Source organism: Hibiscus syriacus, unplaced genomic scaffold, assembly GCF_006381635.1.
Source record: "Hibiscus syriacus cultivar Baekdansim isolate YM2019G1 unplaced genomic scaffold, ASM638163v2 tig00001825_pilon, whole genome shotgun sequence".
NCBI lineage: Eukaryota > Viridiplantae > Streptophyta > Magnoliopsida > Malvales > Malvaceae > Hibiscus > Hibiscus syriacus.
This window is the reverse complement of record NW_024061893.1, coordinates 208,909-226,637: the sequence shown is the minus strand read 5'-3', so window position 1 is coordinate 226,637 and position 17,729 is coordinate 208,909. Positions and strand designations below refer to the sequence as shown.

Below are 17,729 nucleotides of genomic sequence, written 5' to 3'. Positions count from 1 at the left end.
TATATATATATACATATATAATCAAATAATCCCTTTGTAAGTTATTCTAGTTTTATGCAGTAATATAATGGATGCTAATATTGAAACTAGTTGGTACCATGAATTAATGAAGACTGCAGTTCAGGTTAGATGTTGAATGATGTTAAATATTTCATGTGAAGGAGCTTGGCCAAGCGCAACTAAATGCATGACTTAACCCATCTACCCCTCTGACTGAAGAAGCTTAACCCCATAAATGCAACTGTAAATATAGCATAATTCATGGGGCATGGACAAGCTTTGGCCAGTTGAATGCCTGTTACTTGAATTATATCATTCTCGCTATAAAATTATAAACCAAAGGTCACTACTAGTTTTGCACCTATGCTTCACAATCAGGGCCTCATTGGAGTCGAAATTTTCCATCTTTTCCCCAACATCTAATCTCTGCAATCTTCTCATCCTTGTTTTCTTCTCTTTTGCTCCCTCTCCTCCACTGTCACCTGTCTTTCAACTTCTATGCAACATCATGTCCCGTTGCGGAGTTGATGGTGAGCAACACAGTAAGATAGCTTCAGCCAATGATCTGGCCATCCCCGGGAAACTACTGCGCCTGTTGTTCCACGACTGTTTCGTGGAGGTCAGTCCAATGGTGGTGATTAAAATTAAACTCCTGCTCACCTTCAAAGTTGCTTGAAGTATTTTTTTTTTCTAAAGCAAGTGTCATGTAGGGTTGTGATGCATCCGTACTATTACAAGGGAACGGGACGGAGAGAAGCGATCCTACTAATACTTCTCTCGGAGGATTTTCAGTCATCGATTCGGCCAAAAGGGTGCTCGAAATCTTCTGTCCCGGAACTGTTTCTTGTGCTGATATTATTGCTTTGGCTGCAAGAGATGCAGTTGCAATTGTAAAAACTTCCAGTCCTTGTTTTCATTTTCTTACAATATCTGCAATCATCTTCAGTTGTGGGATTAGATTAACCATAATTATTCTGGAACAGGCTGGTGGACCGGCATTTCAGATTCCAGCTGGTAGAAGAGATGGAAGAATATCCAACTCTGCAAATGTCAGGCCCAATATTGTAGATAATATTGTAGATACAAGCTTTACCATGGATGAAATGATAAAGCTCTTCAATTCTAAAGGCTTATCTCTTGATGATCTTGTCACCCTATCAGGTACTCAAAAACATAAAAGCAAATCATAATATTCATAAATGCAGGGTTTAATGTGTTCATATTTTGGCTTCAAAAGTGCACATACCATCGGCCTAGCTCATTGTAGTGCATTCAGTGATCAATTCCGACAAGACTCCGATGGAAACCTCACACTGATCGATATATCCCTAGACATCACATACGCACAAGAGCTCATAAAAAAGTGTCCAGCAGGTGGAAGTGGCACATCCGTCACTGTTGGCCCACAAAGGGTTGTTTCAGTCAGATTCTGTTCTTGTAGAGGATGGAAGAACAAGGAAGCAAGTGGAGGAGTTTGCAAATAGTGAGGAAAGCTTCTTCAAGAGTTGGGAGGAGTCATTCTTGAAGCTCAGTACCATTGAAGACAGATAATGACGGGGAAATCCGACACTCTTGTTCCTTTACTAATTAATGGGTTAAGACGGCATGAACCGTATCATATAACTGGCCCTTAATTATTTATATGCTTCTAACTATGTCTATATCCATTATGTATTAGTCTATTAATGTTGGTATAGTGTTGAGTAAACTTTGATACTCTGATATTGTTATAGTCTTAGTTTTGTATATTATGGTCTCTAGGCCTAAGAGTCCAAGGTAAAGCCTATAGCCCATAAACCCATTTTTTGTTTCCTATATATCATTATTATGCTACCATCAAATGGTTAATGATGGTTAATGATTAAAGGGAATATTGTTCTTTCTAGAGGTTATGTGTTTAAAGAGTTGTGTTCGAATGGTTAAGAAAGATTCTGAATATATATTACTTTATAATCACCCAACTATTAAAAAAATTATGGTTTAGTTATGCAATGGTCCCTTTCACTTTATACTTTTGAAATGTAGTTCTTCTACTTTTAATTTTTTTTCATCACTCAACTCAATGTTTAGACTTACGTTAAATTTGAGTATGTTGAATTTTAACATTCAATTGTGCGAGTTAAAATTTTAAAATTCAATTGCCGATACATTCAAAACATTTTTTGAGAATAGTAAAGGACTAATTTATCTAAAGTTGAGGTACTAAGTTTCAAAACATTATTTATTATGAGAAGTCGTTGAAGTCGCTCATCGAGAGCTCTGCTTACACCTTTGACAAGGTTTTGATGATCCGTTGTCATGCTATCAAATTGGGGACGTTAACTGTCATGGCCCTGGAAGGAAAATTAGGGATTTTGGATCACAAATTAGGGATTGACGAAGAGAATGGGGGAAATGAGGAACGAATTGGGGATTTAGAAATTGTTACCTGATTTTTATCTGATATTGGCATGGGCTGAGGAGTGCAAAGGGGCTGAAGGAAGTCAGTAAGCAGGGATGAAACGGGCCAAAGCTGAGCTGGACAGAGACAGTTATTTTGTTAGAAAGAATATTACAGCTGTAACTAAATAATTGGTCTATCTAGCAATATATAGATGTACTGGAAGAAAAATGAACGCTAGGAATGAAAATTAAAAATCTGTTTCTGTAATCTACATTTTCTTCTTCTTCTTCTGCAATCCTTTCTCACAATTTCAGGTGCAAACCTGACAATTGGTAATCAGAGCTAAGTTAGTGATCCCAAACAAATCTATACGCTGGGTAAAACAAAAAAGATGAAAAAGACTGGAACTGTGGAGGTACAAGAACAAGCAGTAGAGGTTAAGGATGAAGAGGCCTTACCATCTTGGTGGGCTGGACAGAAAGTAGAGCTGGAGGGAACGATACAAACATTGGAAGAGGGGATGACTGAAAATAGAGGCTATTTGCAGAGAATCCTACAGCTGGTCAATCAGGCAGCTGAGGAAAAAGATTCGCCTCGGTCAGAAGGGAGTCAACCACCAGCAGCTGCAAAACAAAACAAAGATGAAGGTAAGCTTCCATGTTTGGTTACTGTTCTTAGTGAGCATGAGAAGTATACATTTAAGACTGGTGAACCTGGAATATTAGCTCCTAAACCTGTTAATACACCTCCACTTTGTGAAAATCAACCTCATGCTAGTTTGGATGTGCAAAAATTAAAAATGGGGGGAAATACAATAGAAATGGGAGAGTCATCTATTGGGGAAGATGTTCATTCAAGTTATGTTTTCAGACCAAAAATAGAACTCCAAATGTTTGATGGAACAAATCCTAGAAGTTGGGTAAAAAAATGTCAGAAGTATTTCTCAATCTTTAGAGTGCCTGAAGGTCAGAAAGTAGAATTAGCTACCATGTATTTAACAGGGAAGGCTGAGACCTGGTTTGATGGCTATATAGCTCAGAAACATAAGGTGAACTGGCATGAATTTACAGCAGATATATGTCATAGATTCTGTGATCAGAATTGTAATGACATTGTGGAAGAGTTTAACAAGCTGATTTAAAAGAATTCTGTAGAAGACTATCATGAGAAGTTTGAGGAGTTGAGGTCTTACATGCTGCAGTATAGCCCATTCTTGGAGGAAGGGTATTTTGTTTCTAGTTTCCTGAGTGGATTGAAAGAAGAAATTAAGCACAGGGTTAAAATTCATAATCCCACAACTTTAGCCACTGCTTTTAGATTGGATAAATTAGTTGAATTGACTTGGGAAGTGGAAAACAGGAAACTGAGGTTCCAGCCTAAAGCAGTATCTACAGGACAGAGCTTCAACTACAAGGCCCCTCATACTAATTTGAATCAATTACAAAAAGGAGTTGTTCAGAATTTGAACCAGAGTAAACAATCATTGGTGGAGTATAGAAGGACACATGGATTATGTTACAAATGTGGAGAGAAATTTAGTCCAGGACATCAATGCAAGGTCAAACAGTTACATTTAATGGAGGAGTTGGAGGATACATGAGAGTTTGAAATTCTAGAAACAGGAAATAATGAGGCTATTGCAACAGACCCTGTAGAAGAAGAGCTGGAAATTTCTATAAATGCTATCACAGGTCAGACATGCCACCACACATTGAGAATTCAAGGACACATATCTGGGAGACCTCTAAACATTCTCATAGACAGTGGAAGCACACACAGTTTTATAACTGGTCAATGGTCCAAAGAAGGAGTGGAATTGGAGCAAACTCATCCTTTGACCATTACAGTTGCTAATGGTGAAAAGTTGTACAGTTCAGCCATGAGTAAAAATTTAAAATGGGGGATGCAGGGTTCTCAGTTTGAACATGACTTCAGAGTTTTAACTCTAGAAGGAAGTGATATGGTGCTAGGAGTGGACTGGATGAAAAAGTATAGTCCACTGCTAATGGATTTCAATGATATGACCATGAGTTTTAAAAAAGATGGGAAGGAGATTACCTTGAGAGGAAAACAGAATTCACCTACTGTCAAAGTGATATCAGACAGTAAATTGCAGAAATTGATGGGGAAGAACAGTGATATAACAGGGGAAATTTTTATGCTAAGTGGGGAAGTTAGAACTAATATGGTACCTGTGGAATTACAGAGTTTATTAGAGGAATATTTAGCTGTTTTTGAGGAACCAAAAGGGATGCCACCTCCAAGAGAACATGATCATTCTATTACACTAAAAGAGGGTACAGAAACAGTGAACATTAGACCCTACAGGATGCCCTATCATCAGAAGTCAGAAGTGGAAAAACAAATTAAGGAAATGTTGTCCTCTTCCATAATACAGACCAGTAAAAGCCCATTTGCTTCTCCTTGTTTGTTGGTCAAGAAGAAGGATGGAAGTTGGAGAATGTGTATTGATTATAGGCAATTGAATGCCTTGACTATAAAAAACAAATTTCCAATTCCTGTAGTGGAAGATTTGTTGGATGAGTTGACTGGAGCAGCCTATTTTTCTAAGTTGGATTTAAGATCAGGATATTGGCAGATTAGAATCACTCCCGAAGACATTCCCAAAACAACCTTTAGGACTCATCATGGTCACTTTGAGTTCAAGGTTATGCCTTTTGGATTAACAAATGCCCCAGCCACTTTTCAGGCATTAATGAACAAGTTGTTTGGTCCTTACCTAAGAAAATTTGTATTAGTTTTCTTTGATGACATACTCATTTACAGTCCTGATCTAAAGAAACATGCCATGCATCTAAAGACTGTTTTGGAAGTCCTTAAGCAGAATCAGCTGTTTGCTAAAAGAACAAAGTGCTTCTTTGGTCAACAGGAGGTGGAATATTTGGGCTATATTATATCTAAGCAGGGAGTGGCTACTGATCCAGCAAAAATACAGGCAATGCAACAATGGAAGCTGCCAAAAACTATTAAATCCTTAAGGGGTTTCCTTGGGCTGACAGGGTATTACAGGAGATTCATAAAAGGATATGGAGAGATTGCTAAGCCTTTAACTTCTATGTTAAAGAAGGACCAGTTTCAATGGACAGAGGAAAGTAAAGCTACTTTCGAATTTTTAAAAGGTGCAATGTGTCATGCTCCTGTCCTAGCATTACCTGATTTCAATAAAAGTTTTTGTTTGGAGACAGATGCAAGTTCCAGGGGAATAGGAGCAGTTTTGTCTCAAGAAGGCAGACCAGTGGCTTATTTAAGCAGAGCATTGGGACCTAAGCAATTGGATCTATCCATTTATGAAAAAGAATACCTAGCCATACTCATGGCTATCTCTAAATGGAGACATTACCTAGAAGGAGGGCCATTTATCATTAAAACAGACCATGAAGCTCTTAAGCATTTGCTGGAACAGAAGCTCATTACTTCAATACAGAAAAAAGGGCTTACAAAATTACTGGGACTGGATTATGTTATTCAGTACAGGAAGGGCAAACACAATTTGGCAGCAGATGCATTATCCAGAAGAGATGAGGAGGAAGTAGAGTTACAGCAAATGACTGCTACTATTGTCATTCATACTTGGGTTCAAGAGGTTGAACAAAGTTATCAAGGTGATTCCCTAGTTGCTGAAATGGTTACTAAGTTAGCTATTTCCAGACAGGAGGCAGCAGATTGGTCTTATTCCAGAAGTATCTTGAGACATAAAGGTAAGGTGTATATTGGGGAAACTGGTTCCTTAAGACAATAGATTCTACAAGCTCTACATGACTCACCCCAAGGTGGCCATTCAGGTATACAAGCTACCTATCACAGGGTGAAATCTTATTTCTATTGGAAAGGGATGAAGAACATGGTCAAAAGCTATGTGCAACAGTGTGATATCTGTCAGAGAATAAAGGATGAACATGTGTTAAAACCAGGATTATTACAACCTCTTCCAATTCCTCAACAAGCTTGGGAATTTGTTACCATGGACTTTATTGAAGGTCTCCCTACTTCTAACAGGTATAATTGCATCCTGGTTATTATTGACAAGTTTACTAAGTATGCACATTTTCTACCCTTGGTGCATCCTTTCAATGCAGTAGATGTAGCTAAAATCTACTTGGATCAGATTTATAAACTACATGGGCAACCAAAGATAGCTCTATCTGATAGAGACAAAATTTTTACTAGCCTTTTTTGGACAGAATTAATGAAGCTCCTAGGAACTACTGCCCTATTCACTACAGCTTACCATCCAGAAACTGATGGTCAAACAGAGAGACTAAATCAGTGCCTAGAACAATATTTGCGTGGAATGTGTTTTATGAAGCCTACTAATTGGAGTAAGTGGTTATCACAAGTTGAATGGTGGTATAATACAAGTTTCCATACTGCTTTGGGAACAACTCCATTCACAGCTTTGTATGGATATATTCCCCCTACTATGACATGGCTAACAGACTCCAAAGTAGCAGATGTGCAGCAATTATTACAAGAGAGGGACAACATGAATACTGTTTTACAAGACCAACTAGATAAGGCACAGCAACGCATGAAATATTATGCTGATAAAAGGAGAAGTGATAGAGAGTTGCAAGTTGGTGATGAAGTTTACCTCAAGTTACAACCTTACAGGCAGACCTCAGTGGCCCTCAGGAAAAATTTAAAATTGTCTGTGAGGTACTATGGACCCTACAAAATCATGGAAAGGATTGGGACAGTGGCTTATAAATTGCAATTGCCCGACAGTTCAAAGATACACCCTGTTTTTCATATTAGTCTACTAAAGAAGAAGATTGGGAACAAGACAATTACCTCTCGAGATCCTCCAGAAGTTAATGCGGATGGACAACTTCGTGTTTATCCAGCTGTGATATTAGACAAACGAATGGTGAAGAAATATAAAAAGGCAGTAACTCAATTGTTAATACAATGGGCGAATTTGGGACCAGAAAATGCTACCTGGGAAGATTTTACAGTGTTGAAATCACAATTTCCTGACTTCGATCCTTGGGGACAAGCATCGACTGCAGAAGGAGGTATTGTCATGGCCCTGGAAGGAAAATTAGGGATTTTGGATCACAAATTAGGGATTGACGAAGAGAATGGGGGAAATGAGGAACGAATTGGGGATTTAGAAATTGTTACCTGATTTTTATCTGATATTGGCATGGGCTGAGGAGTGCAAAGGGGCTGAAGGAAGTCAGTAAGCAGGGATGAAACGGGCCAAAGCTGAGCTGGACAGAGACAGTTATTTTGTTAGAAAGAATATTACAGCTGTAACTAAATAATTGGTCTATCTAGCAATATATAGATGTACTGGAAGAAAAATGAACGCTAGGAATGAAAATTAAGAATCTGTTTCTGTAATCTACCTTTTCTTCTTCTTCTTCTGCAATCCTTTCTCACAATTTCAGGTGCAAACCTGACATTAACCAATATTTACACCTCTGAGAGGTCTGTTTATGCGCGATTCTTTGTTCTGCAATCAAGAAACACCCACATTTTTTTTCTCTATTCCTTCTTGAAATAGGTTTGAAGATCAACATGGTGGGTTGAGTATTTACATTCCTTTGGGGAGAGGCCTATGCTTCTAAAAGTTAAACTGTTTTGATGTGCTGTAATGCTTTAATCTTGTATTTCATTAGCTACGGTCATTAGGATCCCACTAAGGAAGAAGAAAGAAGGTTTGCAATTTTATTTTTGCTTTAAGTTATAGAACAGTTGTACATACCACTGATCCACTTCCATAGACAGTATCAGATTTTGGGTTACGAAATTATAAACTTTAGGGTATAAAATTAAATAATCAATAAAAAATATAAAAATAAATTTAAAATATAAAAGAAATTAAAATTTATAGAGGGTGCGACCGCATCCCAATATCCACTCGATCCATCCGTGTGGTATATCCTAGTGGTAGATGTAAATGGCCACATACTTGAGGAAATTAAATATTTTAAAAAGGTAATCAGCTTTTGAAGATTCTGAGATGGTTGGATTATAATGGAAAAACAAATCTGAATACTAGAAGCTGAGGCCTGAGGCAGCCACTAGCTATTATTTGTCTTGTTTTAAGTCTGAAAAGTGGAGTAGAAAACATATGTATGCTCCTTATCTTTAGAATTGTTAGCCTACCATCCACTTCTATAATTCCATTATATTAGAATGCCCACTAACATTGATTGCTGAGTTTTATATAATTTAATAAGAATTTGCCTATAAAAAACAAATATAAAATAAATCATATTTAAGAGACGATGTTTAATGTAATTCGATTTTATTTATATCTATAACTATAAATCTATTAAATCCATCCGATATATCGTAAAATATTTTTTCAATATAAATACAAAAATCATTTCTGCAATACAAACCTCGATAAAACTAAAAGTTCAATTTACAACATATGATCACTATAACACACAAATATAATTATAATTACTAAAAATTTAAATAAAAAAACATACATAATGAAACCAAATTTGGACAATTGGGTTAGAGAAAAACCCAAAAGATAAAAATAGTATACGAAAAGTCGAAATTTTAATATGATGATAAGTGGTTAACCCATCAACTCTCACTTGCTGTGGGGACATAAGAAAAGATTCCCACCTTTCAATTTCAGTCCCCACCCTTTACAAAAAGGCTAAATTTTGTAAATTAATATGTTGATCATTTATATTATTAATTTATTTTATTTAATTATTAATTCTCGTTATAATGATGACCTGATTTGTTAACAAAAATGTGAGTGACCGAAACTTAATTTTTAGAATTAAATGATCAAAATAAGGAGAAAAACAACGTCCGTTATAATTCACTCGTACAAAAATAATCAGAGACAAAGAGGATTCCCATCATCAGTAGCAAAAGATTCCAACTATATTAATGCGTTTCCTACTACCATCACTTATGCAGTTATGCTATAGGCCCCCTGAAAACTGGTTTCCAAACACATAATTGGGGTCTAATATCCAGACAATCAGGGATGGATCGAGGGGTGATGGGTAGAAATTTTAAATTCCTTTATATTCTAGATTTCTTTTTATATTTTTATTAATTATCTAATTTCGTACCCCCTAAAATTTTATAACTTCGCATCACTTAAAATTTTTAACATAACTTCTTAAGTTCGTACCCTTTAACCAAAATTCATATGTTCGTCCCTATATACAATATAAGTGGGAGGCCCTGCTGCTCGCATGTCTTTGTAGACACTGACAATGATGTCCAACTTCATCTAGTATTTCCTATAATGCCTTCATCTTTGTTTTCATCCTTTCCTTTTTCTTTCATCAAGATTCAGTGCAAATTCCCATCGTAATTAAGACATCATATTCAAACAATCTCTCAATATTTATAATCTTTTACTTATCACAATAAGATTTTCAACTTCATAAACAAAATTTAAAAAATATTATATTTCTCAAAATTTTAATAATTTTTTAATTATGTTTATGGAATTTAAAAAATAGAAAAAAGGGGGTAATTGTAATGTATTAATGAGTGTAGCAAAAGATATTATCTTTGATAAATAGTAACAATCTTGTAGCACTCTCATATGTAATTATTTTAAGCTTTTGGACACCTCAAGTATTTGTAGGTGCATATGTATTGGTGATTGCCCATTTTAATTAAGTATTTAGTCTAAATTTGATATATATTTTTAATTTAATTCTTATATTTTTATATAAACCTTAAGAGTTTAATATTTTTTGAATTTCAATATTTAAATTTAAATTTTTATTTTTTAATGATGTGATATTCTAAGATTATATCACATAATCACTCATTACTTAATTTTTAAATATATATATATATATATATTTAAATAATAGCATATTACTATTTTAAAGTGTCTTATTATTAATAGATTAAAAAATGAGTTAAAAGATCAGGTAAAATATTTTTTTATCAAATTGTAAAATTAATATGAATGGAAACAATATTTAAAGATAAATTAAGAAAATATCAGTTTACCTCTTTGGATTACTACCAGTGCTCGGAATTTTCAATGGCAGCCGGCATGGGTCTATGACTAGGACTCTTATGTGAAAACTTCTACTAAAAGGGAGGCTATACATTCTACCACTACCACCATCTTTTTGGAAAACGATAATGGATTTGTATTATTAACTTCATCCATTTTATTTTAAGAAGAAACAAACTTGCTTATCTTTTGCCCCTCTTTCTAATTTCACTTTTGTAAAAACCCATTCAAGAAATTAAGAGAAAAAGGCCTTGATGGGATTGATTAACATCAATTTATAAATATAAAAAAAATACAAATACTAAAAGTTTGCTTTATCGTTGTCTTACAAATTATAAACAAGTTTGCTTTAATTTATAATGCCGGATAACTATGACCAATTGCTTTGGCTCTTTCCATTTCCATTTACGAAAATTAACGAGACAAAATGGAAACCCCACCATGTTATATATATTTCATATTAGCCCGCTGCTGATACAAACATAATTCCACAAATTTCAGTAATATATGCTTTTACGACCATTAAATCCGAATAACATAAACCAGATAATGTCTGAACACACAATGATTAACGCTGCCGAGATTCCAAATTGTCACAATCGGTCACTTATGGCTTTAATTTGCAGCATCGGGGGACCCAATTTCCTGCAAGCAACACGCAAAACATTAAGTTACATAAGTTAATTAACTCGTGGGGTTCATATTTTTGCCGTGAAGAAGCTTCTCATTTGATGTATACAGAAACAAAACATAGATAATATTGTTGCCAAAAGCAAGAAGTATAGGCTTTAAGCTTAAGGCGCAACAAGCAAAAATATATTGCTTTTAGGTTTCCACTTCATCAAACAATAACAATTAACGAAACTTTATACTCGACGCATAGTTTTATTATGGTAAAAAAGGGGGGGGGGGAAGATGGAACAGTTCAGCGTTGTTTGGAGGTAAAGTGAAAAGGAGTGGAATGAATATGATATTCCCTTGGTGGGCAACGTTTTGTTAATTGTTCAATATGATTCATGATTCAAGGATGACGTGTAAGAATGGGTGACTTATAGCTTACAGGATGAGGCAGAGAATATATATATGTAGTGGAGTGTGGGTTATGGGATGATAAATTAAGCAGGACAGGCCATGGGTGCCACCATCGTTTCCCCAACCTTGCTCTCTTTTGTTGTTATTTTGTGCATCGTCTGCTCTGTGAAGCAGGGCTACGCCTTGGGACGAAGAGAAACTGTGGAGAGCCATACCATCCAAGTCTCCTCCCTTCTACCCTCCTCTATTTGCAGCTCTGCAACCCAAGGTTAATTAACCCCATCTCTCTCTCTCTCTCTCTCTCTCTAAACAACCAGCTTTAAGATTCCACAGTAAAGGGTACTTACTATTGAACTTGTTATATATTCTGTCCTCTGTGCTGGATGGTGGCTAGCAGTGCATTCATGTGTCAATAACATTGTACTATGTCAGTAGCCTCTCTTTTCTGGTCAGAAAAACGGGTCTCGCTCTTTTCTCTGCATTAAAATATGTAGTATACAACCAGTAGATTTCTTCGTAAGGTTTAAAAATTAAAATTAAAATCTTTCAGTTTAATCAATTTCTACATAAGAACCCAATGTAGGTTTTATGGATTGAATTTGCAGTCTTTTTCTCCTTCCTGATATTAATGTAAATCGAAGCAAAGCCAAGAATTCAATTGCCTCCATTGAAACTCCCCTTCGTACTTGTGATGATAGATAAAATATCGCCAACCGAGTCTAGCTAGCCATTCCTGTAGGACCCTCTTTCCCAATCCATAAGAGAAATTAACAATAATTGAGTCTCCTTAATGACTTTTTTTTGGAGGGGGTACAAGGATACGATTACGATAAATATTAATTATATAGAATATACCTAATTACATAAATTATTAAGTATATTTTTAGTATCTTATATAACTAAATGAAATATTATCTAAATCATAATACTTAATAATTACAGAAATTATTATAAAACTGGGTACACAAATAGTCCCTCAATTATAGAGTTTTTTTTTGAGTCCATTGACTATACAATGATGTTTTGTTGAGTCCCTCGCCTATTAAAAGTTATAAAATGGTCCTTTTACTATGGGGTGTTACTTTGTTGAGTCCCTCAACTACTAAAAGTTATAAAATGATCATCCAACTATTTAGTATGTTCCAAGCTCGTCATTTTTTGTTAAAAATTTGACAACAATCTGAGCTGGATGTTAACCTGTTGATTAAGATATAATAGTTTTTTTTATTATGGGATCAAATTTTATTATATCTTAGTCATCAGATTAACATCCAGCTCAGTCTGTCGTCAAATTTTTAATGGAAAATGACGAGTTTGGAACATACTAAATAGTCGGGTTACAATTTTATAACTTTTAATATTCGGGACTTAACAAAGCAACACCTTGTAAGTCAAATGACCATTTTATAATTTCTAATAGTCAAGGGACTCAACAAAATATCACCCTATATTCATGGGATCATTTGTATACTTCACCCTATAAAATTATAATATTGTATATAAATTATTAAACTTTCAATTTATTTTAATCACATTGTTGATCATTAGTCTCTAATAAAATTATTGATATGACCAGGGACGAAATTATGTTTCGTCCAAGGGAGTCAATGTCTCTTAATTTTTTTTAATTAAAACATATATGAATAAAATATTTATTTAGACCTTCTAATTTTAATTAGTTTGATTTTGTTATTCTCAATTTCTATTGTTAATTATATTTTACCCTCTTGAGTTGGTATCCTAATTTTATCTTTGAATATAAAATTGAAGTTAATTTGTAAACTAATACATTTTCTGGATACGATGGCTAAGGTAAGATGCATGAATATGATTCGAAACATGCTTGGTTTGTCGTTAGAACATTACTTTCACTCCTTAGCTAATGCATTATTGGGCAGTCACTTTCATCGACATCATATGGTCATACCTAATAAACTACATTTTAATACATAAACTATTATTTTTATTCTGTTTTGGTTTCAAAACTTTTTTTTAAACTATCCCTGACGATTATTTTAGATTTTAATTTGATATCCCGCCGTTAACAAATTAATAAAATTGATGAGATGATGTTTTTGTTTTTTGTTTTTTCAATGATGACGCGATATTATCTTATGATGACATATTAACATCACCGTTGAGTTTTTAACGACGAAGATACCAAAATGAAACATAAACTAAATGTTAAATATGATTTAAAAAAAAGTAAAATTTGGGTACCAAAAGGGATCACATGTACTAAACGTTTATATAAATATTAAAATATTAAGTTTGTCCACTAAAAAGCGTGTATAATAAATTATTAAATTTGACTTCTAACATATTACTTTAGAATTTAGAAACCATTTAAATATCATTTATTAAAAAAGAGTTAACATCTATTTTTTTAAAATGGCCCATCCAAGAAGAATTGTTGAGTTCCTCCGCTACATGCATTGATCCCATCAAGGGACACACTTGAACACTTCTATACCTAACCACCCACCCAATTCCTATATTAATAATTTAGTTTTAATTATATCATTTATTAATAAATTTATATTTGTTATATTATTGATAACAATATCATGAGCATGTTAAGATGATGATATATATATATGTGTCATATTTATTTATTTTATTTAAAAAAGTAAATATAACTATTATAATCTTAATATCATTTGTAAAAATATTTTTTACTGATAGTATTAAAGAATTTGTGATGCATGGCTTCCACTTTCAGCATTAAACAAGAAGTCTTCTTTACAAGTCGTCCACAAGCATGGTCCATGCTCTCAACTCTATCAAGATAAAGCAGATATTCCCACTCACGCTCAGATTCTCCTCCAAGATGAAGCCCGCGTCAAGTCCATTCGCTCAAAACATGCCAAGAACCTAGGCCGCTCCACCAATGTCGACCAGAGTGATGCGACCAATCTCCCTGCCAAGGACGGTAGCATCGTCGGTGCAGGCAATTACGTAGTTACCGTCGGTCTAGGCACCCCAAAGAAAGATTTAACTCTCATATTTGATACCGGCAGTGACATTACGTGGACACAATGTGAGCCTTGTGCAAGAAGTTGCTATAAACAACAGGATCAAATTTTCGCACCATCACTATCCTCAACATATTCCAACATTTCATGCACCTCAACGATTTGCAATTCACTCACTTCCGCAACAGGTAATTTTTCATCGAATTTTCCAGGGCTAGATTCAAAGATTGTTAATTCTTCGTTTTCTTTAATGTGCTTGCAGGTAATTCTCCTGGATGTTCATCAACAGCTTGTGTCTATGGCATTCAGTACGGAGATTCGTCTTTCTCGATCGGAATCTTTGCTAAAGAAAAGCTCTCCTTGACACCAACTGATGTATTCGATGACTTTTTATTCGGTTGTGGCCAAAACAATCAAGGTCTTTTCGGAAGAGCAGCCGGTTTGCTTGGACTTGGCCGAGATAAATTATCTTTAACTTCACAAACCGCTGTCAAATACGAGAAATTCTTCTCCTACTGCTTGCCATCATCCTCCAGCTCAACCGGTTTCCTAAGTTTCGGATACAGTGGCGTCTCGAAATCCGTAAAATACACAACATTCTCTACAATCACCCAAAGTTCATCTTTTTACGGAATTGACATTGTTGGGATAAGCGTTGGTGGCAAAAAGCTACTGATTTCAGCCTCTGTTTTCACCGCTGGTGGTGCCGTCATCGACTCTGGAACCGTCATCACCCGACTACCCCCTACGGCCTATTCGGCATTGAGCTCTGAATTTAGAAAACTGATGAGCCAATATCCGAAGGCACAACCACTTTCGATCCTGGACACATGCTATGACTTCACCAAGTATTCTTCTTCCGTTATTGTGCCTAAGATAAGCATCTTTTTCAGTGGAGACGTGGAGGTTCCGATCCACAAAAATGGGATTTTTTATGTTAATAGTATCTCACAAGTTTGCCTGGCATTTGCCGCCAACGGTGATGACACAGATGTAGGAATATTTGGGAATACACAGCAAAAGACGTTGCAAGTGGTATACGATGGTGCTGGAGGGAAGCTCGGGTTTGCTCCAGGGGGATGCACCTAAATTTTATAAATCTTATTGAGAGAAAAATATTCAACTTAGCTCTTAAATCATAATTCACATGATAGCAAGATTGGCTTAAGATTGAAATAATCAATGCACTAGTAAAAGTCATCAGTTCACTAGTGGATATTTCTCTGCCTTTTTCTACCCATTTACCATTCAGGAAAGTAAAATGTGTGCTGCAATTTATGTACAGTTATATAAAGATGTGGTTTTCTATGGTTTTCAAATCATAAAATACGTATCTCTTTCGTAAACCGTTTATCGATCTCCCCGTTCATATACAATTATGTGTGTGCATCTAACATATCGTCGGTCAAGCAGCTATCTTTCAGTTGTATATAAGTTGTATTTTTCTTCAGCTTGTACTCGAATTAAGCAATACTAATAGCAGGAAAAAAAAGGTTTACTAAAGGACAAAGATTGATTTCCATTTCCAGCTATGCGATTGCATTCCAAAGTACATAATGTAAAAGGATTTGGAAGTTTACAATTAAAACCAATTAACTTGGAAGAATCAAAGGAGCAAGAAGTTGGCCCTTATTGTCATCCCATTAGCTGAGATTCGTAAGTGAAACGCTAGCAATTACCAGGTCCAATTTCCACCCTCTGGTATGGGATGTTGTAGAGTTTGTTTCGCTTCTGTTGTTGATGATTACCAATGATTGCAAAGAAATCCTTGGTTTCAGCAAATGCCAAGCAAACTTGAGACATGCCATTGGTGTTACGGAAGACGGCTATCGGATAGAGCAAAATCGCAACTAATAATTTGAAAAAATAAAATGAAAATAAAAGAGACGCAAATTTACGTGGAAAACCCCTAAATAATATAGGGTAAAAACCACGGGCAACGGTAGAAGAATTTCACTATGAGAAAATAGGAATTACAATTTCTCTCGATCTACCAAGGAGAAAACAATGATAATTCTCTCTTGATAAAAAAGAGAAAACAACTCTCAAGAAACTCTCTAAATTCTCTCTAGTATTGGAAGAAAGCTAGAATGCTTTGGGATAATTTTGAAGCTAAATGAGCTAGGGTATCTATAGTTGAAGCTTAAGGACTAATTTATAAATATTCTAAATTACAATGACTAGAATTGACATTTACCCATTACATATTTTCAATAAAATCTGCACCGAATTTGACTTAACAAATGTGGTGCCCCTTTTTCCGACTTTTCAACAATCTCCCACTTGAATATTTGATTGGAACAATCATATCTTCACACCACTCTTTCTATCTTGTACCATCATGTTGCTTTCGTCTCTGACAGGCCACAAGAGGATCGACACCAGGTAAATTTATCAGCATTGATTGCCTTCGTCATGAAATCTGCTATGTTGTCTTTGGTATGGATCTTCTGCATATCTATCGTCCATTCTTCCACCTTTTCACGAATGAAATGGTACTGAACTCTTATGTGCTTTTTCCTTGAATGAAATGTTGGATTCCTTGCTAGATGCAAGGCGTTTTGACTGTCACAAAATAGAGAGACATACTCTTGATTGTGCCCAAGCTCCTCCAATAACATCTTTAACCAAATTGTTTCTTTACTGGCTTGTGTAGCTGCTACATATTCTGCCTCTGTTGTGGATGTAGCCACAACTGACTGCAATTTTAAAACCCATCTTACAGCTTCACCAGCAACTTTGAACACATATCCTGTAGTAGATTTGCTTTTATCCAAATCCCCTGCATAGTCAGAATCTACATACCCATTTATTAGTAAGTTTGATCCTCTGTAACATAATGCAACATTTGAGGTCCCTTTGATGTATCTCAGATCCACTTTACTGTATCCCAATGCTCTTTGCCTGGATTCTCCATGTATCGACTAACCACTCCCACTGCTTGTGCAATGTCTGGTCTTGTGCATATCATAGCAAACATTAAACTTCCCACTGCCGATGCATACGGCACTCGAGACATCTCCATCCTCTCTTCTTCACTGCTAGGACTCATACTGGAGGATAATTTGAAGTTAATAGGAAGAGGGGTAGAAATTGGCTTACAATCTTGCATTCTGAATCTTGACAAGATCTTCTTCAAGTAATTCTTTTGTGAAATCCAAATCTTCCTATTACTTTTGTCTCGATGAATTTGCATCCCTAGAATCTTGTTTGTTGATCCCAAGTCCTTCATTTCAAATTCCCTAGCCAGTTGTGCCTTTAATTCGTCAATATGATCTTTGTTGGGTCCTGCAACGAACATGTCATCTACATACAACAACAATATAACAAAATCGTTATCACCAGACCT

The 17,729-nt window shown here is 35.4% G+C and overlaps 2 protein-coding genes across 2 annotated transcripts; both read left to right on the top strand.

Annotated features, from left to right (window-relative positions):
* The first annotated feature begins 67 nt into the window (after positions 1-67).
* LOC120136334 (peroxidase 18-like) lies at positions 68-1,622 on the top strand. The gene is made up of 4 exons (XM_039152397.1): positions 68-124; positions 254-619; positions 711-890; positions 984-1,622. The coding sequence occupies exons 1-4, from the start codon at positions 68-70 to the stop codon at positions 1,188-1,190; spliced, it is 810 nt and encodes a 269-aa protein (XP_039008328.1). The 3' UTR covers positions 1,191-1,622.
* A 9,867-nt stretch (positions 1,623-11,489) lies between these two features.
* On the top strand, positions 11,490-15,721 carry LOC120135394 (aspartyl protease family protein At5g10770-like). The gene is made up of 3 exons (XM_039151663.1): positions 11,490-11,673; positions 14,128-14,568; positions 14,643-15,721. Exons 1-3 carry the CDS (start codon positions 11,505-11,507, stop codon positions 15,467-15,469), a joined length of 1,437 nt encoding a protein of 478 aa, XP_039007594.1. The 5' UTR covers positions 11,490-11,504; the 3' UTR covers positions 15,470-15,721.
* Positions 15,722-17,729: the final 2,008 nt, after the last annotated feature.

Excerpts from the sequence above, each read along its gene's own strand:
- LOC120136334 (XM_039152397.1), top strand. The coding sequence starts at position 68 with ATGGATGCTAATATTGAAACTAGTTGGTACCATGAATTAATGAAGACT. Across the intron at positions 125-253 it reads TAATGAAGACTGCAGTTCAG|CATAATTCATGGGGCATGGA; the intron begins GTTAGATGTTGA and ends CTGTAAATATAG. Across the intron at positions 620-710 it reads TCCACGACTGTTTCGTGGAG|GGTTGTGATGCATCCGTACT; the intron begins GTCAGTCCAATG and ends AGTGTCATGTAG.
- LOC120135394 (XM_039151663.1), top strand. The coding sequence starts at position 11,505 with ATGGGTGCCACCATCGTTTCCCCAACCTTGCTCTCTTTTGTTGTTATT. Across the intron at positions 11,674-14,127 it reads TTGCAGCTCTGCAACCCAAG|CATTAAACAAGAAGTCTTCT; the intron begins GTTAATTAACCC and ends TTCCACTTTCAG. Across the intron at positions 14,569-14,642 it reads TTCACTCACTTCCGCAACAG|GTAATTCTCCTGGATGTTCA; the intron begins GTAATTTTTCAT and ends ATGTGCTTGCAG.